Below are 22,697 nucleotides of genomic sequence, written 5' to 3'. Positions count from 1 at the left end.
CCCCTCCACATTAAGGCACTAATCAACGTCGAGCATCTCTGGACAGGCAAGGGCTTCAACCACTGACGGGAGAGAGGGGGAAAACAAGTCACGGTCGTGGAAGGAAAAATTGGTGGCCCGAAGCAATCAGCCTCGAATACACCTCGACCGACGGGGTGGCCAGCCAATGAACGCAGAGGGAGGCGGGGCTTCGCCTGCGCGCCGGGAGCAGAGCAGGCCCGAACTCAAAAAGGGCCATGGCTGGACCCTATCAGACTTGACTTTGTTGCCAAGCGGCAATGCGCCGGGAGCGCGCACAAGGGAGGAGGGGCAGGGAGAAGCAGTCCAGTCAGCGCCAATCAAGGTCCACCTCAGCGGGCGAGGGGGCGGGACTGGCACCTGAGTGACAGGCAGAAATGCCAATGAGGAAGCTGGGGGGGCGGGGCGGGGTTGCTCCCCCTATCGGGAGGGGGCGGCGGGTGACGGGCGGGTCCCTCCCCCAATGAGAGGCGGGGGGAGGCGGGTTCGCGCCGCCATGTCGCGGAGGCTGCTGCCCCGGGCGGAGAAGCGGCGGCGGCGGCAAGAGCAGCGGCAGCAACTGGAGGAGCCGCAGGAGCATCAGGAACCACAGCAGCTGCAGCGGCGGCGCCGGCGGGCAGCGGGAGCCATGGTGAAGATGGCGGCGGCGGGCGGTGGCGGCGGCGGCGGTCGTTACTACGGTGGAGGCGGAGGAGGCGGTGGTGGCGGCAGCGAGGGCGGCCGGGCCCCAAAGCGACTAAAGACGGACAACGCTGGCGAGCAGCACGGAGGCGGCGGGGGAGGAGCCGGGGCGGCGGGCGGCGGCGGCGGCGGCGGAGGGGTGAGGCGGGGCCGGGGCCTAGCGGGGCTGACGGACGGGCGGGCGGGCTGAGGGCCTCATTTTGGGTCGGGCGAGGGCGCGCCGGCCTCGAGCCGTTGGGGCCGCGGGGGGAGGGGCGAACGTTTTCAGGGAAGCTCGAGCCGGCTGGGCTCGCGCTGCGGGAGCCGGCGCTGCGCGTGCGCGGGGCCGCCGAGGCGTGTGCTCCTGGGGCGGGGGAGGGAGGATGGTTGGAGTGGCCGCTGGCGCTCGCCTCCACAATTTGCGCCTGCGCGCTCTGCTCGCGTGGGTGGCAGTTGGGTGGCTGCGCGCGCAGGCTTGTGGGGGGGGCCGATGCTAATGCTCGGCTCGATTTTTGCGGCTGCGCGATAGGCCTGCCATCCATCTGGTCGTCTGTTGGTAACACGTGGTGGTACCTTTCTCTTTCTGTGGCTGGAGCTTGTAGAAGCTACGCATGTTGCCATGGTCTTAAATATCTACTCTCTAAGTAGCTAATGCCTCCCCCCACCCCAGTCGTGGCTCCCTGGCTGAGGGGGCCGTGTTGGCCTGCCCCCCCACGTAGAGTGGCAGCGCCTTGGTTCCAGGTCCCGGGCCTCCCCCCTGTAGCCCTTAGGGGTCCCCTAATCTCTCTCCATTTCAGTTTCCTCATCTGACGAGCTTCCTTCCTGCTCGCGCCTTGTGTCCCATTCATCATACAGCCCCCTCCTTCCTTCCTCCCTGTCTGCCTCCCGCTCCTCCCACCCCTAGCCAAATGGAGGAGGAATAGAGATTAGCAGTCATCCCGAAGCCCCTGCCAGGCCCCTTTATCTAGTTAAGAAATAGAAGCTTTTTTGCCCCTGTTTTAGACATGTCAAGGCATTAGGGGATTTTTCTTTTGTTTCTGGTGTGGGGCTACTGCTGTTTGAAGGCTGCAGCTCTGTTTTTCCTTGAGCACTGTGGATGACCACTGAGGATCTTCGATTGTAAAGGGGAGGAGCTCGAGTGGGCCATTCAGTGAGCTACTGACCCCCTTTAGTGGGGGTGGGCCTGGGCTGCTCTTTGTCTGAAATTTAACTTTTCCTGCAGACTGTAATTGGCTAATCCCTGAGTTTTAGAGGGGACCTCTCTTATCCTTTGACCTAGTGAGATAGTTCCCTTTAAGGAGACAAGCAGGGAACTAGACTTGGAGCCAGGAAGATCAGAGTTCAAATACTGCCCCAATCACTAGCTAGCTGTGTGACCTTGGGCAAGTTACTTAAGCTCTTTCAGCCTCAGTTTCCTTCATCTGTAAAATGAGAAGCTGCACCTGATGGTCTCTGAAGACCCTTCTGGTTCTCAATCTCTGATTCTTGGGTGGAAGAAGGATAGGGTAGCCTAGGAGTGAGCTGTTCCTGAGCAGGAGTGGGATGGGTGACCTTCCAGGCTCCCATCTTCCCCAATGTTTTTAGCTATGAGATTCCATGGGAGTGTGGCCAAGGCAAACAGGACCTCGGGATGTTGGCAGGCTGTGAGTACAGCCTGGTTTGAAGCAGGACAGAGCACAGGGTTGTCCTTGTATGGGCTCTGCTTCCTCCTCCCTTTTTGTTTTCAATCTCGTCGTAGTTACAGTCTAAGGTCTCCAAATAACTTGTTTCCTCTCTTCAGGCTCCACCTTTACTTGGAGAAGCATGCTATGTTGCTGTGACCTGGGGATGGGGAGGGGGCCAGAGAGCTTCCTTCATCAGGGGCTTTGCCTCAGCTGTTTATTTTTCTAAATTTGCTTTATTGATGGCCTTTGTCTTTACGTCACAGTCATTTCTTGACTGATCTTTTGAATGTGAGGTATTTTGGATTCTCTGGTAGTTTCTGTAAGCGAACAGTAGCTTACAGGGAGAAAATGAAACAGGGCCTTGTTTCCTTTCTTCAGGAAAATTACGATGACCCCCACAAAACCCCAGCTTCCCCGGTCGTCCACATAAGAGGCCTGATTGATGGTGTGGTGGAAGCTGATCTTGTGGAGGCCTTGCAGGAATTTGGGCCTATCAGGTATGGTGGGATTGGGGGGGGGGGGGGGGCTGAAGAAATCTTGATGATTTCGGTATTCTCTTTCCTAGCCAAGTCTAGCCGATGGTGCTCTGCTTGCTGCTCATAATCTTGATGTAATCATTTGTTACCCTTAGGAGCGAGTACAGAGGAGAAGAAATCTCTTTTCTGTTTTTAAATTGCAGTTTTTTCAGTTAACAGAAATCTCTTTTTTCTCCCTACTCACACCCTCTCAATTGGGAGTAAAGGAAAAACAAAGCCCTGGTAACCAATGATGCATAATCAACCAAAATCCCATGTCGGCCGTGTCCAAAACAAGTCTCATTCTGTACCCTGAGTCTGTTACCTCTCCGTCATGAGGCAAGAAGCATGGATTTCTTTGGTTCTTTGAAATCATGGTTGGTCACTGCATTGACCAGTATTCTGAAGCCTTCCAAAGCTGTTTGTTTTTATATTATTGCTTGTTACTGTCTAAATTGTTCTCCTGGTTCAGCTCACTTCACTCTGTATCATTTTGTACATGTTTTCCCCAGATTTTTCTGAAAACATCCCCTTCATCATTTCTTACAGCACAACAGTTTTCCATCATGTTCCTATTCCATAATTGGTTCAGCCATTCCTCAATTGATGAGCACCCAAACAGAGCTGCTTTAAATATTTTTGTACACATAGGCCCTTTCCCTTTTTTGAACTCTCAGTTTCGTAGTGGTTTCTGTTTCAAAGGGTATGTACGGTTTTGGTGACTTTTTGAGCGTTAGTCCAAATTGCTTTCTAGAAGGGCTTCACTAATTCAGAGTTCCACCAATAGTGCATTAATGTGCCCGTTCCCTGCTGAGATCAGGACACAAAAATGTAGCAGCAAGGCCTTCCAACATTTGTCATTTTTTTTTTTAATCAACTTTGCTAATCTGATAAGTGTGAGTTAGGACCTCAGAGTTGCTTCAATTTAACATTGCCCTAATTATTAGTGGTTTGGAGCATTTTTTTCAGGAGGCTATTGATAGCTTAGGGGTAGCTAGGTAGCTTAGTGGATAGAGGACTGGGCCTGGAGTCAGGAAGACTCAACTTTGAGGGTTCAGATCTGGCCTCAGACACTAGCTGTGTGACCCTCAGCTAGTCACTTAACCTTTTGCCTCAGTTTCCTCATCTGTAAACTGAGTTGGAGAAGGAAATGGCAAACCACTCTAGCATCTTTGCCAAGAAAAAACCCCAAATGGGGTCACGAAGAGTCGGACATCACTGAACAAAACTGATAGCTTGGATTTCTTTTTGGGAACATTTGGCCTATTTATGTCCTTTGACCATTTATCAGTTGGGGAATGGTTTTTCTACCAAGGCCTGGGTGCCGGTATTCCATGCCTTTGCCTATTGCTGCTACTTGGGTTGACAGCACCCCATTTTTTTGTCCTGGTCTCAGCAGTTCAGCTCATGCGTGTGGTTTATATGCCTAAGTAAACTTAACCAAAGAGAGAATTGGATTTTCCAGTTTTGCTCTTATGATTCAGTTGACTCGGCAGGTTTGTCATTCTTTCTCAGGCCTATGCCTTGACAAGTCTATGTCATCCACATTATTCCCCAAATCTCTGAGCTTTAGCTTATGTGTTTTTAGGAGGGGTCGGGGTCCCAGATTTGTTGTAGAGTGGGAGGTTCACTGGATTTCTGGAGTCAGAGTCTCAGGTTTGGATCTCCCCCTGAGCTGCTTCACTTGGCTGTTTATGGGACCTTGGCCAAGTAACTTAAGCCCCATAGGACCTTACTTTCCTCATCTGCAAAATGTGAGGGTTGGACAGAAGTGTCCATTCTATGATCCACCGGTTGTATGTTTTTAGTTTCTGGTCAGAGTTAGCCACCTTCACATCAGTTCAGTTCAGAAAGCCTGTCCGTACCTGGACTTCCTCTCCTCTTATTCCTGCCCTCTTGGTGTCCAGAGGCCCTGCTCGGCCCTTTTGAGTGGCGCCAACACAGGCCTGCCTGATGCACTGTGGCCTTCTCCCCCACTCAGTGTGTGGTGAGTGTTTTCACTTTAGAGGCAGCCTCCAGTGAGCCCCTCTTGGACCCCTGTCCTACCAAGAGTCAGTCCTGTAATTCACTATCACATTTGGGGACTAGAGGATTTGGGGGGCAAAACAATATGTTGTAGGCCGAGAGATGGTTTGGCTTCTTATCCAGTGCCTTCAGCCCAGAAGAGTCAGGTGACTCTCCTTCCCACGAGGTCTGTCGTCCTGACTTGCGGGGTTTTTCTCCATGTGTGTTCTGGTACCCACATTCATTTTTGGGGAGGCAGTGCCAGCCATCGGGCTTGCTGCTTCCTGACAGTGTCTCCTCTTCTCTCCTCTAGTTATGTGGTGGTGATGCCTAAAAAGAGGCAGGCTCTGGTGGAGTTTGAGGACATCCTGGGGGCCTGCAACGCTGTGAACTATGCAGCGGACAACCAGATCTACATTGCCGGCCACCCTGCCTTTGTCAACTACTCCACCAGCCAGAAGATCTCCCGGCCCGGCGACACAGACGACTCCCGGAGTGTCAATAGTGTGCTTCTCTTCACTATCCTGAATCCCATCTACTCCATCACGACGGTGAGCCAGCGGGGCCCAGCTGTGCATCAGAGCTGGGAGGAAGGGCCAGGAGAGTTGCCTGCAGTCTGAACTGACCTCCTTCCTCTTGTCTGTGTTTGGTTCCTCAGGATGTCCTTTATACCATCTGCAACCCTTGTGGCCCTGTCCAGAGAATTGTCATCTTTCGAAAGAATGGAGTCCAGGCCATGGTGGAATATCCTTGGTGACTGGAATGTGATGAGCTGCTCCAGGGCAAGTGGCCGGGGGCACTTGAACCGCCTTGGCTTGCCCAGGTGACATTTCAGTGCCCGATATACTTTGCTGTTGGGAGCAGGGAGCTGGAGGGTGCAGCTGTAGTGCTCACTCAGCCAGGCTGACAGGCACGCACACTCCAGAGTCATTTAATTGCTAAGGCTTAGTTTTCTCATCTATAATACGGGCACAGTTGACATTACTTGTTTTCACAAGATTTGTTGGAGCTTGTTTTTTCAAACCTTAAAAGTATTAGAGGAATGAGAGCTGTTAGTGGCTGCTGGTTGTTCACACATTATGTACATCAAGTGAGACCAAACTTGGCCATTGTAACTCATTCCAGTCTGACTGGCCTCCTCAAGTGAGGGCCTGCAGCTACTAGGAAATTCGTTTTATTTCCAGGTCCCCTGGCAGAGGGCTGGTGCTGGTAGGAGGCTAGCACATTTTTCTCCCTTTAAGACCATTTCCTTAACTTTTGTTCACATTTGACTCCGTGCAGAGTGCTCAGCGAGCCAAAGCGTCCCTCAATGGGGCTGACATCTATTCTGGCTGTTGTACCCTTAAGATTGAATACGCTAAGGTGAGTGAGCCTGGGGCTGCCGGTAGACTGACTGCCTAGGGGGTAACCCCCCACCACCAAGGGTCCTGAGGTCTCCAGGTCTGGCCGAGGGCCCAAGACCATCCAGGACTGGGGGCAGGGCTAGCACCCTGACCTCCTGACTGCTGGCAGATGATGCTGCTCCTTGTAGCATTTCAGGTCAAGTTACTGTTGCCTCAGACTGACGTTCTTTCTCTCTGTGTGTAGCCGACGCGTCTGAATGTATTCAAGAATGATCAGGATACCTGGGACTATACCAACCCCAACCTCAGTGGACAAGGTAACCTTGATGCCTTCTTTGTCTCTCACTTCCCCACTGCCATGCCCGTCAGGCGACTCGCACACTCCTAGGTCGGCCTCAGTGTCATGTAATGCCATTGGACTTAGGGCAGATCAGGGGAGGAAGCAGGTGGTCTTCCGTTGCCACCAACTGGTGGCTCCTGCTTTGGCACCCAACCAGGAAAAGAATGGGGCCATGGGGGCTGAGTCCTTGCACAGGGAGCTTATCTGTAAGCTATTCCTTTGTCTGAACTCCTGGCCTGTGGGCCACTGGCCCTGGGGATAGCCCCTCCTGTCTTTGCAGGCAGTTTGATCCCTGGGCCAGGTCAGGGGTGACGCAGTGAGCTCAGAGGTCATTGGGTCTTTCCCACTAAGCTCATCTTATTGAAGGGGAAACAAGACCCAGAGGAATTTAAAAGGATGGTGCGCCCAGGGTGCTGCAGAGCTGAGGATTGACCAGGTCCTCTGGCTATCTTTTACAAAGTATCCCACTGCCTCTCCTCAGGACCTGAGGGCACATGTGGGTCAGCCTAGTAATGGGGTTTTCCAGCTCAGAAAGGCAGGAACCACTTGGACTGCCCTGGGCCTGGAGGGAAGGAAGACAAAATAGTGACCACTGATTTCCTCACCAAAGAAGTGGGGGCAGGGCGGGAAGTGTCCGGCCCTGGAGCCTGCAGGTTTAGGCTCAGGCCTTGTGCCGGGGTGGGAAAGAAGGCATTTTCTGTCCTCAGTTGGGGGTAGGAGAGAGGCCTGCTAGCCTGCCAGGGCGTCCTCTGCCTCGTTGCTCGGCCAGTAGCACCCGTGGAGGATGGAGCAGCTAGCCCTTCATTCACCAAGACTTAGCTGACTTCTTGGTTGGAGAAGGCAGGGAATGGTGCTGCCGCCCTGGGGGCTCCTCCCCTCTGCTGGGCCCATGAGCGGAGGCCTTGGGTCTCCCCTGGGGAAGCGGAGGGGCAGGGTGGGCATGCGGGCGTCTCCTGGGGCGCCCGCCCCGCTCTCCTCATCATGGTGGGCCATCCTCTGTTCCTGAGGCCAGCCCCCCTTTTGTGAATCCCAGAGTGAGCAATGGCATTACATGAGTTGTGACAGAAACATGAAAAGCCCAGCCTTCTTCTCCAAGTACATTAGTAGAACACGTGCAGAGCGGCGGGGCGGGGAGCCGCCCTGGCGCTCGGAGTGAGCGGGGGTTTGGCAGCCCCCCTGGGGCCCGTGCCCTTGGCAGCTCTGCCTTTGTACATCGCTCATGAACACACAGGGTAGGACCCCCTAGCTCTTCTTGGAGAGAACACGCAGCCTCCTTCAGGTACCAGAAACAGCTGCAGATTTGAGCTCACTACATCAAGAACACCACACCGCGCTCCAAGGAACAGCTACAAGCACAGAGACAGAGAGACAGAGACAGAGAGAGAGACTCAACAGGGCGGCAGCCGCTGCTTTTTTATTATGGTGGTTTGTTTTTTTTTAAATAAAGTCAAAACCAAACTTTGAACCCACGAATGTACACAGGAGTAGGAAACACAGAACAGAGGTTTTCTCCTAACCAGCCCAGCGGCGCTCTTTTCGGAGAACGGTTCATAAGCCGAAGTAGATTCCAGTGGCCCTCCAAGACTATAGGATCCTCCTCTCCATTCCTCGCCATATTGGTTGTTAAGTTTTTTGGTTTGGGGAGGGCTTTTTTTCCTTTTTTCCGTTTTGGTTTTTCTCTGCAGTCATCGGCTGCCCACCTAATACGTACCAACTGGAGATTCAAACCCCAACCAAACCCAACAAGGGTCAAACAGCTCAGAACACACAGCGATGTCCCGGCGCGTAGCTGGGGCGCGTCCCGAGGCACAAGGCGGGCATAGCGGGGCCATGGGCACACTCGCATAACAGACGCGCCAGACACGTACACGGAGAGCCAGCTACACAGGCAGCAGCCGCACCCCTTCACCGCACCCCACCGCAGCACACAAATGTTGAGGAGGCGCAAACACGGAGGAAGGAACACTTTCCACTTATACACCACTCTTGGCCACTTTCTGATCTCTGCTGAGGACAGAACATCTGTGAGCCAGTTTTTGTTTAATCAGAAAATTGACTTGAAAAGAAAAATAAATTGAAAAAAAAAATTGTAGCGGATTTGTAACGTAAATTGTATTTATGACTGTAAAACCATGTGATGCAGGGTCGCAGTGTATGTTTGATGGGACGCCATCTTTCAGAACTGTGCTAACTCACTGTTGAAGCGTCCAATGGTAAGAGAAAATACAGATTTGTTTTATGTGACAAATGGACATTGTACTCTGTACTGCTGTAAGTAGCCCTTTTCCATCTTTGTAATGACTGACTGTTGGAATAAACCCAGTATGAAATGCAGCTGGCGGGACGGCAACATTGTATGGCTCCGGGAACGTTCACGCCTTGTCCATGATTGCTCATTTTAACGGATTCCTGCTTTTGTCAGCCTCCTTGGGGCTGGGGGGAGGGGGTGTTGGGACCTTGTGTTCTTAGCTTTTACTCCCTAGTGGCCACGTGAGGTGGATTCAGGGACTGTACCCAAGTACCCGAGGAGTGCAGAGAGATTTGAGTGGGGTTGGGGGAGGCGAGGTGGGCCTTCTAGGGCCCCTCTGTCTCTGTGCAGTTTTGAGATCTCCATTTTTTTCCCCCAAACTTCTTTGGGGCCACTGTTTGTCAGGCAGTTGGAGATCCATTAACCATTTGGTACCTTTTGTACCATCCCTCGCTTCCTATAATCTAGGATGGAGTAGGGATTAAGGTGTATCACAGAGGAAAGGGGGCAGAGACCCTCTATTAAAACATAGGGTGTCTGGCCCATCGATAGGAACAGGGATCGCATGCCCCCCTGCCCTCCCTCCCCAAGGCTCCCTGAGCCTTTGGAAGAACTGAGTTTGTCTCTTAACAGACACAGCGGCTTCAGGCTTCAGGCCTCTGCCCGTATCCTCATGTGGCCTTAAGAGGAAGCCAGCTCCCAGCAGCCCCTGGGATAGCAGGCTCAGTATGGTTTGCCATACCTGGGGCTTTGAGAATTCTTACTACAGGTGCAGAGGCCCCTAGAGAGGGAAGGAAGTCCCCCCTTCCTCCTGGATGAGGTTCTGACAATTGTCTCTGTCCACAGGTGACCCTGGCAGCAATCCGAATAAGCGTCAGAGACAGCCTCCTCTCCTGGGAGATCACCCCGCAGAATATGGTGAGGGCAGGGGGTTCCCCTCCGTGGACTCCCGTGGCTCATGCGACCCTGCCCGCCGTCCGCCCCGCAAATTCTCACCCGTCCTCCCTCTCTTTCCTTCCCACCCCCCAGGAGGGCCTCACGGTGGGTACCACAGCCATTACCATGATGAGGGCTACGGGCCCCCTCCACCTCACTACGAAGGGAGAAGGATGGGCCCACCAGTGGGGGGCCATCGTCGGGGCCCAAGCCGATATGGCCCTCAGTATGGCCACCCCCCGCCCCCTCCCCCACCGCCTGAGTATGGCCCCCACGCAGACAGCCCTGTGCTGATGGTATATGGCCTTGACCAGTCCAAGATGAACTGTGACCGGGTATTCAATGTCTTCTGTCTCTACGGCAATGTGGAGAAGGTAAGCTAGGGACAGGGCAGATAGGCAAGCCAGCAGCTAGCACAGGGGTCCTAACAGCCTATGGGGTCATTGCTAGGGCCCTGAGGGTTGGGCTGGCCCAAGGCCCTAGAGCAGTGAGTGGAGGCTGAAGTGGGCCTTAGCCCATGGCAGAGAGGGTCAGAAAGAACTTTGGCGTTCAGGGAACAGGGTGGGAACCCTAGGTCAGCTTCTGATTTCTTTTTTTTCACTTTTGGGCAAATGACTTAGCACCAGGGACGAGGAGCCACGAGGTGGCTGGCCCTCTCGGTTCTCAAGTGCGGCCCTTTGACTGAATCCAAACTTTGCAAAAAGTCCCCTTAATAAAAGGATTTCTTCTGTAAAACTTGGACTCAGTCAAAAGGCCACACCTGAGGACCTAGAGGGCCACAGGTTCCCTACCCCTGATAATCTCTTGGGGCCTCAGTTACCTGATCTGTAAAATGAGGAGGGATAGACTAGAAGATCTAGGAAGTCTCTTGTAGAATAATAAATCCCTTCTGATCTGGGGGGGTGAGGGGGACTCATTGGGTACAGTGTGTGCTTCTCAGGCATTCTTAGCAAGCATGGGCAGCCCATGGTGGGTCTGCTTTTTAGGTTTAGGACAGGCATCCCTGTGTTATGGTGGGGCCCAGGTCCTTTGGGTAAAGCCTGCTGACGGGCAGGGCCCTTTCCTCTGTGTAGGTAAAGTTCATGAAGAGTAAGCCGGGGGCTGCCATGGTAGAGATGGCGGATGGCTATGCGGTGGACAGAGCAATCACTCACCTCAACAACAACTTCATGTTTGGACAGAAGCTGAACGTGTGGTGGGTCATCCATCCCACTAGTCCCTTTTCCTGAGCCCTGTGGCTCTGCAGGGTCTCCATTCCAGGGGGCTGTTGGCAGGCAGAGGACCCTTGCCAGTCTGCGTTAAGGAAGAGGGGCGTGGGTGGGTCAGCAGAAAAGGGGGAGAGGCAGTAAGGGCAAAAAGAAGCCAGACTATCCTAACTTTGGGGTGTACGAGCTGGAGAGAAAGTGGGTACCACAGTGGGGACCTTCTTCTAACCTTGGCCTCCAAGCAGCATTTTGGGAAACTTGGGCTTTCTTTCCAAGCATTTCACCAAAAGTGCTAAGGAAAGAGGGGTGGGAAGGGCATACTGCGAGTGGTGCAGGTATTACCATGGCATGACTGGAGGCAGGCCACTGAGTCACTGCTGGAAGGTCTGTGCCCAGCTCCCAGGGTACCTCTGGATACCAGGGGAGAGAGGGAAGCAGGAAGGAAGGTTTTGAGAGGGTGGGCGTTGGCACCCTGGGGGGAGAGGAGGGGAGATGTATGCCACAGAGATGATGGAACGAGCCTTTTTGTCTTTCCTCTCTCTCCCCTTCCCCCATTCCTCAATAGCGTTTCCAAGCAACAGGCTATCATGCCAGGCCAGTCCTATGGCCTGGAAGATGGGTCGTGCAGCTACAAAGACTTCAGTGGCTCACGCAACAATCGGTTCTCAACCCCGGAGCAGGCAGCTAAGAACAGGATCCAGCACCCCAGCAATGTGCTGCACTTCTTCAACGCACCCCTGGAGGTTACTGAAGACAACTTCTTTGAGGTGAGGAAGGTGGTGGTGGGTCTGTCCTCCCAGGCTTGCTGGTTCTCCAGCCACATGGCTCTTGATCCCTCCTTCCAACCCTGGGGGTTGGAAACACTGCACAGATGCCTCACAAATGGGAACACCTAAGCACCTCTGAGGGCCAATAAGTTGTGTAAGATAGGGCAGCCAGCTGTCGTGCAGGGTCCAACCTGAGCCAGCCACGTGGCCCAGCCTGAGGCTTGTCGAGAGCAGTGGGGTGGGGCCAGAAATTAGGCCATCATGGAACTGCTGTAGGCTTAGTGGCTAGAGAGAGGAGTGGCCTTAGAGTCAGGAAGACTTACCTCGGGCATAGTGCCCTCACCTTTAGTGGCCTCAGAGGTGCTTTCCAGCTGAGTCTGGGGTCCTATGAAGACTGCCTAGACCAGCTTTCTGAAAAGCTGGCCCCAAACCTTGGGGCTATGGGGCCTGCACCTCTAAGACTCGGTTTCCTTTCTTTGCTTTCCAGATCTGCGATGAGCTAGGAGTGAAGCGGCCTGCTTCGGTGAAGGTGTTTTCAGGGAAAAGTGAGTGAGGGGAGAACCCCTTGGGTGGGGTGATGGGTGCACAGCTCTTGTCTCTTGCCTCTAGCCTCGAACTGGCCCTTTTCCTTCTGACCTTTTGGGTGCTTTGATTGCAGGTGAAAGAAGCTCCTCAGGCCTATTGGAGTGGGAGTCCAAGAGTGATGCTCTGGAGACCCTGGGCTTCCTGAACCATTACCAGATGAAGAATCCAAGTGAGTGGTCCAGACCCCAGCCACAGGCTATGGGAGGGAAGGGCTGGGAAGGGCCCCAAGGCCTGCTGGCAATGTCCTACATGCTCCTAAAAGCTGATGGGCAGGAGGGGGGAGCCGGGGGGGGGGGGGAGTGACACGCCTGGGAGGGCCAGGAGTTGTCACACTCTCTGCTGCCTTAGACTGAGTGTCAGGCTGGGCTGTGGTTAGGGAAGCCCCAGGCTTTCAAGTCTGAGAACAGTCCACTGTTTCACCCAAGTGGGAGTTGTCGGGGCCTGTCAAGTTGGTGGGGAAGCTGGAAGTGTGCCTTGGCATCCCAAGCTGCCATACACTTCTGAGAATCCTTGCACTTCTGTGCAAGCTGGGGCTTGTTTCCCAGAAGTTGTAGAGGGGCCTTTGGTAATGTGCTCTGAGGAATCCTCCCCACCCTGACCTGCTGTGTCCTTTTTCTCCCCTAGATGGTCCGTACCCCTACACCCTGAAGCTGTGTTTCTCCACCGCTCAGCACGCTTCCTAATTGCACACCCAGGATGAGGCCCAAGCAGGAAGCCCACCCTCCTTTCCTTTCTGCTGTTTTTTGCAAAGTTCTTGTATTCCTTTTCTAATGCTAGTTTTAGTAGAGGCTTAACCATAATGGAAACCCTGCAAGTTTGGAGAGAGGGGCGTCTCCATCTCCAAGATTAACCTTCACTTTTTGAAATTATTGTACATGTGATTTTTTTTTCCTGTTCATACATTTGTGCTGCCTGCCCCTGTGCTTCCAGCACATTTCAATAAAATTGTTTGGAAAATAAACGTTGTGGTTATATGACCAAAGAGTGTTTTTTCATCCTTCCTACTCAACGTGGAAGCCCAACTGCGATCTGTAGTCAAGGCTGGGACTGTCTTGGCTTTTGTATTTGCATTTCTAGTGCTGAGCAGTCAGTAAACATTTCATAAGCGCCTGTTTGTGCCAAGCTGGCAGTGTGCTGAGCCTTGGGGACAGAGAGGCGAAGGACAGTCCCTACCCTCAATCAGCTTGGCTGCAAACATTCAAAAAGTACTGACAAGCTGGTACAGGTAATGGAATTAAGAGACGACCTTGTGGATTCCTGTGGAAGAGGGGTTTTAGTTGGGACCTAAAGGAAGCCCAGAGAGAGAAGAGGCAAAGGTGAGAGGGAAGGTCTTGTTCACAGACCAGCCATGGCCAGTGTCGGGCTCAGAGAGGACTGCTTGGGGAGTATGGCCCAAGAAGGCCAGAACCATGGGAGGGGCCAGGCTAGGAAGGGCTTTGGAGGCCAACCAGCATTTTCTATTTGCTCTTGGAGTGTGTGTGTGTGTGTGTGTGGTGTGTGTGTGTGTGGTGTGTGTGTGTGTGTGTGTGTGTGTGTGTTGCTGGTGGGCAGGCTGAAGCAGACCCCTCAGCAGCTATTGCAGTCATCCAGGGGTGAGGTGGTGACAGTGTCAGGGGAGAGAAGGGGGGTATTTGGGAGATAATATGACAGTCCGTAGCAATAGCTTGGATATGGGAGTGAGACAGAAATCCGGAATGACCCCTAGGTGGGAGGAGTCAGACTGAGAATGGTGCTGCCCTCTATAGTAATAAGCAAGGTAGGACTTAGGGGGGAGATAATGAGTTTTGTTTTGTACACTGAATTTAAGATGTCTATTGGACATCCAGTTTGAACTTTCTAAAAGGCAGATGTGAGACCAGGTCAGCAGAGAAGTTGGGTGGGAAAGGCAGATTTGAGAATCATCAGCACTGAGACAGTCATTAAAGCCATGGGAGCCAGTGAGATCATCACCAAATGAAGCAGTGTGGAGGGCGATGAGAAGGGCTCTTCAGGACAAAGTCTGAGGGATACCTACAGTCAGACAGTGCAAAGGAGAGCAGGAGCGGTCAGCATGGTGAGAGAGAGAGAGAGAGAGTGATCCATGGTATGAAAGGCTGCAGAGAGGTCAAGGACAATGAAGACTGAGAAAATGCCACTGGATCTGGGGATTACAAGGTCACTGGTCACTTTGGAGAGAGCAGCACCAGTGGAATGAAAAGGTTGGAAGTCAGATTATAAGGGGTTAAGAAAAGGGTGGAGGCAGCATCAGTAGCAGATGGCCTTTCTGAGGAGTTGAGAAGAAAAACAGAATGATAGCCAGGAGAGAAGGATCACGTGAGGGTTTTTTCAGGATGTGGGAGGCATGTTTGTAGGCAGGAGGGAATGAGCCAGTAGAAATGTGAGGCACAGCTAGGTGGTGCAGTGGTTAGAACACTGGCCCTGAAGTCAAGAGGACTGTGTGACCCTGGGCAAGTCACTTAACCCCAGTTGCCCTCCACCCCCCACCCCCTCACCCCCCCAAAAAGAAAGTGAGTGGGAATGACCAAACTGAGCGGTTGGGATGTTTGAGGGGTAGCCCATGCTCTGGGGAGAATCTGGACCCAACAGCTACCAGCATTCTGATTGGGTGGTAGCTATGAAAAGCATGAACCTCAAAGGAAGAGGGAAGGGGAGACACATAGAAGGGGTGATGGACTGTAAGAAGTAAAGGCGCAGCCAGGACTGGAAAGGGGAGCCAGGGAGGCTTTGCCATCAGACAGGAGCCAGGCAGATAGAAGGCGAGGCAGAGATTGAGGGAGAACAGAAGCTTGTTGCCTATGGAGCAGACATTCCAGAGGGCACAGGAAGGAGTGGGTGCAGGGAGGGAATGAGAAATGGGGGGGGGGGCTCAGAATCACTGGAATATGCGGTAGAGATGACCAGGTATGAGAATGTCCATCACTGATAGAGGGCACCAGAGGAAGCTGGACGGAAGGCAGGACAAGGTGGAAAGCCAGTCAGATGGACATGGGGCAGCAGGAGGTGGGCTAAGGCGTGGTTCCTCCCTCCTCTCCCTTTTTGCCTTCTTCCTTTCCTCCTTTTTCCTCCCTCCCCTCTTTTTTCCTTCCCTCCTTTCCTTTTTTCCTTCCTTCTCTCCCTTGCTTCCTTTTTTCCTTCCTCCCCTCCTTTTTGCTCTCCTCCCTTTCTTCCTTCTTTCCTTCCTCTCCTCCCTTTCTTCCTTTTTTCCTTCCTCCCTTCCCTTTCTTTTGTCTTTCTTCCCTCCCTTCCTTTTTTCCTGCCTCCCTTCCCTTTCTTCTTTCTTTCCTTCCTTCCCTCCCTTCCTGTTTTCTTTCCTCCCCTCCCTTTCTTCCTTTTTCTTTTCCCTCTTTCCGTTCCTTTGTTTCTCCTCCCCTCCCCCCATGGATTCGGTCACTGGGTGGAGGTGGGGAAGGGGGCTCCCCCAGGCCCCGCCCACTGGCCACAGTGGAACTTCACTACACACTTTCTTCTTCCGCTCTCGCATCTCCCGAGGCTTGGAGGGGGAGGGGCTCCGCCGCCAGGCCGCGTTTCACTCTCCAGCCCTCGGGTTAGAGGCGCCCGACAGCTGCCAGGGGGCGGGGTCATGAAGAAGCCCCGCCCTCATCCCCGCCTGCCCTCACTCGCCATGGCGACAGAACGCCTTCGGGACGTGCTGACGGCCGGGAAAACAAGATGGCGCCCTGCCCTTCCTCAACACAGCCACAGCGCTCCGCCCCCGCCCGCCGCCGGGCGCTGCCCTCACCCAAGATGGCGGGGTCCCCAAAATGGCCGCTGGGTCCCGCCCTCTTCCAATATGGTGTCACCCCGCCCCAGTCTGCACAGTGTAGTCATGATGGCGGCTGCGGCCTCTGCCTCCCGCGGGCTCCGGAGCCTCCTGCTGCGGCGTGAGTCCCCACCGTCCGGGGGCTCGGGGTGGAGGTCGTGACCTCGGGGCGGCAGGCGGGCGGGGCAGGGGCCCAGGACCGAGCCCTGCCCCCGTCGATCTAGCCGTGACCTCTCCCCTACTTCGTGTCCAGACCTGGCTCCTCCGCTCCCCAGGCGTGACCTCTCACCCACATTAGCGTCCTTCCCCGGCCCTCGGGCTGACCCTTCCCCACCCTCGTGTAGCCCCCAACCCACCCCCTCCCAGCCTCCCGGGAGCCCCCTCCCCCTGCCTCCCGTCTCCCCTTCCCCCCCACCTCTCCCAGCCTCCCGGGAGGGTAACTGACTGGGGTCTCTCTCTGCCCCCCACCCCCCAAACCCAGGACTGGCGGCCAGCCACATGCCACACCTCAGCTATCGGCCTGTGAGCTCCTCTGAGGAGCTCTCAGCGTCCCAGGCAAAGGAACACAACTATGAGTCCCTCAAAGTGACCGAAGCTGGAGACCACATCCTGCATGTGCAGCTAAACAGGCCGGAAAAGAGGAATGCGATGAACAGGGCATTCTGGAGGTCTGGGCTGGGGGGGGGCGTGTCGGGGGGAGCTGGGAGGGCTTCCTGGCAGGGGGAGGCCAGTGGCCAACTGAGTCTGTAGTGTCTGAGGCCCTCCAAGTGCCCTCCAGTGACCTGGGCATCATTCATTCACTCAGCAACAGTTAGTAAGCAAGTAACCTCCCAGTGCCTACTAGCATTGTGCTGTGTTAAGGGGAGGCAAGTTAGCATAGGAAAACCCTCCCGGTGTGGGCCATCTCTCTGCCACTGAGAGTGTTACCTGAGAACTAGGATGTGTCAGACAGGACCTGAGCTCAAGGTGTTCTGGCTCCAAGGCCAGCTGCTTATGCATTGGGCCACCTGGTTCTGTTATAGAAGACCAGGTCTTGCTCTTGGGTGGTAAGTGTGCCATGGGGTGGGGGGCAGGAAGGAGGCTTTAAAGGATGGGTAAGAATTGAGCCGACCACTAGGAGGAAGGGAGATCACAGGGCAGCCGAGTTTGGAGAGGTGGAGTAGCCCAAGCAGAGGGAGGTGGGGTAGGCCAAGCAAAGCGGGTGAGGTAGCCCAAGCAGAGGGGGTGAGGTAGCCCAAGCAGAGGGAGTGAGGCCCAGAAGAACAGCAAGTATCCGAATGAGCTGCACTAGGGGCAGGCAGCAAGGAGACCCCTGAGAATCTGTGGGGCCAAGTCAGGCCCAGAGGTCACCTTGTTCAGGAAGAAGTGGGGTTGGAGGAAGGGAAGGACTGGCCAGGGGGGTTGTTCTCAGATAGTGACTGTGGGGAAAAGCTTGATCGGGCATTTTAAAAGCACCTACTGTGTACCAGGTGCTGTGCTAGGTGCGCAGGGGGCCTGTGAGGTAGAGAAAAGAAAAGGCATCGCTAGAACGGGCACTGAGGCAACAAAGTAGCAGGTGCGGCTGGGTTCTCTCCCACCCGTGACCTGGTCTCTTCACAGGGAGATGGTGGAATGTTTCAGCAAGATTGCTCAGGACCCCCACTGCAGGGTTGTGGTGCTCTCAGGGGCTGGAAAGATGTTCACGTCAGGTACTTTCTGAGCCCTGAGTTCTGCCTCCGCCACCACCCCCAGAGCACAGGCTTCTGGCCTGGAGTGACTTCCCTACTCTTCCTCAAAAAGCTAAAAAGGGTCCCCTATAACTCCCTCAGCTTCTCAGGGTGAGCCCCTCTCCCAGCCTTGGGCTCCTCGGAGCTGTTCCTGGCCTGGGAGTCTCCCCCCTCATTTTACTTGGGGGAAACTGAGGCCTAGATGAGGGAAGTGTGTCCTGTGGTCACAGGTAGCAACCCCAGGATTTGAACTCAGGTCGTCTGACTCCCAGGTTCTACACTCTTCACTCAAGCCTGTGCCTGGACCAGAGGGCATGCCCTGGCGGGGGGGGGGGGGAGCCACTCTTCATTCTCATTTTCCCAGGTTTAGGGTCATAACGTTACAGTTAGGGCTCAGAGGGATCTCAGAAGATGCTAGTGAGTGATTGATGATAGCGCACAGCCATCTGTTTTGTTAAGGCCTTTAAGGTGCCTTCCTCACCTATCAGGGTAGATGAGTGAAAATATTATCTCCATGTAACAGATGGGCAAACTGAGGCACAGGGGTCATGCAGCCAGCGTCAGAGATCGGACTTGAACTAGGGTCTCCTGGGTCTGAGAAGCCATGGGGGGCGGAGAGGTGGACTTGGGGAGCCGCGATTCCATGCCATCCCTTCCCCTCCCTCCAGGCCTTGACCTCATGGATATGGGTGGGGAGTTGTTCCAGCCACAAGGGGAGGACACAGCCCGCATCAGCTGGAATTTACGCCACTTGATCACCAGATACCAGGAATCCTTCACTGTCCTTGAGAAGGTGGGCTTGTCCTCTGCCCTGGAAGAAGGGGCAGGCCCAGCCCGGCCCTCTGGTGGTGGTTGGGTGAGGGTCATGGGCAGCTCTCTCAGCTCACCCTCTCCATCCCTTTCAGTGTCCCAAGCCGGTCATCGCTGCTATCCACGGTGGTTGCATTGGGGGAGGTGAGTCCCTGGCCGGGACCCTGAGCCCTCCTGCCTCTGGTGGTTTGACAGAAGGGGGAGGAGCTTGGTGAAGGCCACATAAGAACCCAGGGCCTGGTCTTTCTGCTCCAAATCCAGGGCCCTTTTCACCACGCCACCATGCCAACCCAAAGAGTCATGTTTTTGGTGGCCCGGTAATTTCTTGAACCACTTTTCCTGTGCCTTCCAGGAATGGATCTCATCTCCGCCTGTGATATCAGATACTGTGCCCAGGATGCCTGGTTCCAGGTGAAGGTGGGTCCAGACCCGGGCCGAGGGAACCCCCTGGGTAAATGACTGGAAGGTTCAGCCCTTCTCCCTTAATCTCGCACACAGGAGGTGGACATTGGTCTGGCTGCGGATGTGGGGACGCTGCAGCGTCTGCCCCGGATCATAGGGAGCCAGAGGTGTGGAGGGCAGGCGGCAGGGCTTTGGGGAGGAGGGAAAAGGAAGGGGTGGGCTCCGCGTCAGAGTCTCACTCAACACAACGTCCCCTCCCCCAGCCTGGTGAACGAGTTGGCCTTCACTGCCCGAAAGATGATGGCCAGTGAAGCTCTGAGCAGTGGGCTGGTCAGGTAAGCCCCCAGACCTCGCCCTCCTCCGTGCCCACTCCAGGAGGGAATTTCAGGATTCCACATCCGGGGAGGGGACTCGAGAGTGCCCGGTTCCCCGCCATGACTCAGTGAGTCAGGGTCCGGGCCCTGCAACCCTACTCTGGAATCCAGGGGTGCTGGGTAATTGCTGTGGGTTCCAGACACAGCCCCCCCCCCAATCTCCTCCCAGGGGATCCCCCCAGGCCCGTTCAGAACCAGAACTCTGGGCCTCCCCATCCAGGCATTGTTGTCTTCTCTTCTCAGCCTAGGCTTTGAGGAGAGGCGTGTCCTCACTGCTCACTCCCCTAAACCCCTGTGGGCCCATAGGCTTAGCTGACTTGAATCCTCTCCACCTACCCTCAGCCGAGTGTTTCAGGACCACGCGTCCCTCCTGGCCGCAGCCTTTGCTCTGGCCACTGAAATCTCCAGCAAGAGCCCCGTCGCCATACAGGGCACCAAAGTCAACCTGCTCTACTCCCGGGACCACTCCGTGGCTGAAGGTCTCAACTTCATGGTGAGCCCCTGTCCCCCCAGGCCTTTCAGCCAGGCCCCCCAGCACCAGGGCGTTCTGCTGACAGCTCTCCCATGATGCCGAGACTCTTCCCAGAGCGGCCAGTCAGCCAGCGTTTAGCACACCCTACTATGTGCCAAGTGCTGGAGATGTGAAGACGAGACAGGCCCTGCCCTCAGGGAGCTCCCAATCCAACAGAAGAGGCAGCGTGCCAACATCTGAGTCCAGACAGGGCACAGACTGGGTACAGGGAGAGCTGGAGAATGAAGGGGGATTGGAGCCGGGGCTGAAGGAAGCCAGAGGGCTGAGGAAGTGGGCGTGAGGAGGGAGAGTGGCCCAGGCCAGCCCGGGACGGCGGAGAGGATGTGGGGACTGGAGCAGAACAGAATGGCCCAGCTCTCCCAAGGGTTTAAAGCCAGAGGATTTCCTATTGCACCCTGGAGTCAGTGAGCTGCAGGGCAGAGGATGTGGAGGGAGAGAGTCTGGAGGGGTGGGCGCAGGGCGTGGGCGCAGGGGAGGAGAACGAGCTGCCTTGGTTAAGATGTCCACTGGATGTCCTGTCCCAGCCTTGGAAGCCCCCCCACGCAGAAGACACCTGCTCCCCATTCCGTTTACTAAACTCACTTAATAAACGTTTATTATTAATCTCTCCTGGCCTGGACCGCATCCATTCACACTGGCCTTCCCTGCGCCCTTCCTGCCCCTGCAGGTGCCACTAGGGGGCGCCCTAGTGCACAGAGCACTGGGCCAGAGGCAGGGAGATTCATCTTCCTGAGTTCCTCAGTCACTAACGTGTTAGCTGTGTGACCCTGGGCAAGTCACTTCACTCTGCTTGCCTCAGTTTCCCCATCTGTAAAATGAGCTGGAGAAGGAAATGACAAACTGCTCCAGTATCTCTGCCAAGAAAACCCCCAGTGGGGTCCCGAAGAGTCAAAGACGACTGAATGACCAAGCTACCTTCTGATTGGTCTCGTCCCTTCTCCTTCCTCCCTCCAGACTAGTTGGAACATGAGTATGCTGCAGACCAAAGACGTAAGCAAGTCGATCCAGGCCGCCTTGGAGAAAAAGGACCTGAAGAGTGTGGCCTTCTCCAAGCTCTGAGTGCTCTTTGCCCCGTCCCCCCCGCCCCCTCCCCATCCCGGAGATTGTCCTACGCCCCCCTCACCCTGCTGCAAAGGGCTTTGCAGCTCACAGTAGCCTTTCTTAGAAACTGTCCTCTGACCCCCAGGGGGGCAGACCCCTCTCATGGAGGGGGCCACTCACCCACGGTCACCCAGGGCAGCAGTTTTGGGGAGGACGTGGAGAGTGGAGCTGCATCCCTCTGCCTCCACGCCACACGGGACCCACTGCCCTTCAGAAGGGCATGCGTGTGTGGTGAGGTTGGGGGGGGACGACCTATCTCTGCAATAAAAACATTCTGTGAACACAGTGAGTCCAAGTGCACTTTGCTGGTCCTGGGTGTGTGCTGAGGGAGGGGCTGGGAGGGGGCCAGATGGTAGAGGTGAAAAGACACTTTTGTTGGCTCTCAGCGGGGATACTTCCTCCTGCCCCACCCACCTGTTTGTTCTGGGCTGGCAGCCCGCCCATTTGTCTAATAGAGGTTACAGCCTCTGGAGATTACCATCAAGATAAGACCTGGCTGTGGTCAAAGGTCTTGGGGTATCTTCCTCTTCTCTGGGGCACAAGAAGTGTAGGAAACTCCTAGATCCAGCCTGGAGTGAGTCGGGGGTGTGGGGCCAAAGTCCTCCTGATGGGGGTGTGGGTGTAGGTGTGCGGGGCATCTGTCCAAACAAGGGAGTGGGTGGGAGGGGAGGGGAAGGAAGGAAGGGGTATCCATCCCCCACAGCCCTGCTGCTGCCACACCCAGGACACCCCTTCCCTGCCTTCCCTCGGTATAAGAGGCATCGCTGGCACCCTCCCTGCCCTACTCCAGACTCCAGCTCTCACTCCTCCACTGGCAGCGCCCTTCTATCCACACCAACATGGCTTTCATGCCCCCTCCTGGCTATCAGCCCTACTATAACCCGGTGAGTGACCAGCCAACTAACCCAAGCTCATGTGCTCACACTCACAAACCCAAACTTCCCCAAATCTGCTCTCTCATCCCCATGATAACCTTGGGTGGTGAGGAGAGTGGACCGGTGACAGCCAGGCCCTTCCTCCCTTGTCTTGGGGACTTGTAAGACCTCAATTCGGGGGCTTACTAACACCTGCCACTTTCTCCCTACTCAGACTCTCCCATACAATAGAGAGATCCCAGGGGGGCTGCGCCAAGGAATGTCCATCTACATCCAAGGAGTGGCCAATGACCACATGAAGAGGTGAGGGCTGCGGGGGGGGGGGGGGGGAGGAGAAAAAGGGGTGGGGGGGGTGGGGGGGGGGTAGGGGTCCCTGGACGGAGGTCGCTGGGAAAAATGCTAGCTATGGATCCACAGGACCAGGGTTCTAATCTTTGGCCTATCACTTAACTACCTGTGTGACCTTTAAATCACTCCCCTTCTCTGAGGACTAGTTTCATAATCTGTGAAATGTGAAGGCTGGGTTAAATGGAAAGGAGGGAACAAGCATTCATTAAGCACCTACTGTGCGTCAGGCACTGCGTTACGCACCTCTCAGCTTAGACATCTCCTTAGAGGGTCTCCAAGGGCGTAGCAGGCTCTGGTCCGATGGCTCTGGCCCCTGGGGAAGGAGAGAACCGAAGCCTAGAACTGAGCCCCGACGGGCTCACGTTGGGAGGCCGAAGGAACTGCAGGGAGGGAGGCCGAGATCTTTCCAGAGGAGGAGGCAGTCAGCGCGGAGCTGGGAGGCTCAGCCGCTCCAGGAGCTGGGGGCTGCTGGGGGCTGCTGGGGGCTGCTGGGGGCTGCTGGGG

The 22,697-nt window shown here is 55.2% G+C and overlaps 3 protein-coding genes across 6 annotated transcripts in view; all 3 read left to right on the top strand.

Annotated features, from left to right (window-relative positions):
• Nucleotides 1-514: 514 nt before the first annotated feature.
• HNRNPL (heterogeneous nuclear ribonucleoprotein L) lies at nt 515-13,267 on the top strand. 2 transcript variants are annotated; one of them, XM_027855332.1, is made up of 13 exons: nt 515-838; nt 2,721-2,839; nt 5,175-5,412; nt 5,520-5,605; nt 6,127-6,223; nt 6,449-6,521; nt 9,639-9,710; nt 9,822-10,102; nt 10,802-10,923; nt 11,499-11,700; nt 12,188-12,245; nt 12,359-12,454; nt 12,910-13,267. In XM_027855332.1, the coding sequence occupies exons 1-13, from the start codon at nt 515-517 to the stop codon at nt 12,966-12,968; spliced, it is 1,827 nt and encodes a 608-aa protein (XP_027711133.1). In that variant the 3' UTR covers nt 12,969-13,267. The 2 variants fall into 2 exon arrangements, with proteins under 2 accessions (XP_027711133.1, XP_027711132.1); XM_027855331.1 differs by having other exon boundaries at nt 9,639-10,102.
• A 2,791-nt stretch (nt 13,268-16,058) lies between these two features.
• Nucleotides 16,059-21,251, top strand: ECH1 (enoyl-CoA hydratase 1). The gene is made up of 10 exons (XM_027855452.1): nt 16,059-16,166; nt 16,527-16,713; nt 17,645-17,733; nt 18,420-18,544; nt 18,657-18,705; nt 18,914-18,978; nt 19,060-19,130; nt 19,227-19,298; nt 19,680-19,830; nt 20,824-21,251. Exons 1-10 carry the CDS (start codon nt 16,076-16,078, stop codon nt 20,926-20,928), a joined length of 1,005 nt encoding a protein of 334 aa, XP_027711253.1. The 5' UTR covers nt 16,059-16,075; the 3' UTR covers nt 20,929-21,251.
• Nucleotides 21,252-21,355: 104 nt separating this feature from the next.
• Nucleotides 21,356-22,697, top strand: part of LGALS4 (galectin 4) — a 6,648-nt gene continuing 5,306 nt past the window's right edge. Inside the window, exons 1-3 of one of the 3 annotated variants that reach the window (XM_027855454.1) lie at nt 21,356-21,544; nt 21,761-21,854; nt 22,060-22,148. In XM_027855454.1, coding sequence (XP_027711255.1) covers nt 21,810-21,854; nt 22,060-22,148 — 134 coding nt within the window. In that variant the 5' untranslated portion in view covers nt 21,356-21,544; nt 21,761-21,809. Of the gene's footprint in view, nt 21,545-21,671; nt 21,855-22,059; nt 22,149-22,697 lie in introns of those variants that run through there. The other 2 variants (XM_027855455.1, XM_027855453.1) reach the window with 2 other exon arrangements.

This window comes from Vombatus ursinus, unplaced genomic scaffold (genome assembly GCF_900497805.2).
Source record: "Vombatus ursinus unplaced genomic scaffold, bare-nosed wombat genome assembly UNPS02010822.1, whole genome shotgun sequence".
Lineage (NCBI taxonomy): Eukaryota > Metazoa > Chordata > Mammalia > Diprotodontia > Vombatidae > Vombatus > Vombatus ursinus.
This window is presented reverse-complemented; position numbering and strand designations above follow the sequence as displayed.

What these genes read in the sequence shown, in the direction of transcription:
- HNRNPL (XM_027855331.1), top strand. Translation starts at nt 515, where the DNA reads ATGTCGCGGAGGCTGCTGCCCCGGGCGGAGAAGCGGCGGCGGCGGCAA. An exon ending in GCGGCGGCGGCGGCGGAGGG is followed by an intron (nt 839 to 2,720) that starts GTGAGGCGGGGC and finishes TCCTTTCTTCAG; the next exon opens with GAAAATTACGATGACCCCCA. An exon ending in TCTACGGCAATGTGGAGAAG is followed by an intron (nt 10,103 to 10,801) that starts GTAAGCTAGGGA and finishes TCCTCTGTGTAG; the next exon opens with GTAAAGTTCATGAAGAGTAA.
- ECH1 (XM_027855452.1), top strand. Translation starts at nt 16,076, where the DNA reads ATGGTGTCACCCCGCCCCAGTCTGCACAGTGTAGTCATGATGGCGGCT. An exon ending in CGGTGGTTGCATTGGGGGAG is followed by an intron (nt 18,706 to 18,913) that starts GTGAGTCCCTGG and finishes TGTGCCTTCCAG; the next exon opens with GAATGGATCTCATCTCCGCC. An exon ending in ATGCCTGGTTCCAGGTGAAG is followed by an intron (nt 18,979 to 19,059) that starts GTGGGTCCAGAC and finishes TCTCGCACACAG; the next exon opens with GAGGTGGACATTGGTCTGGC.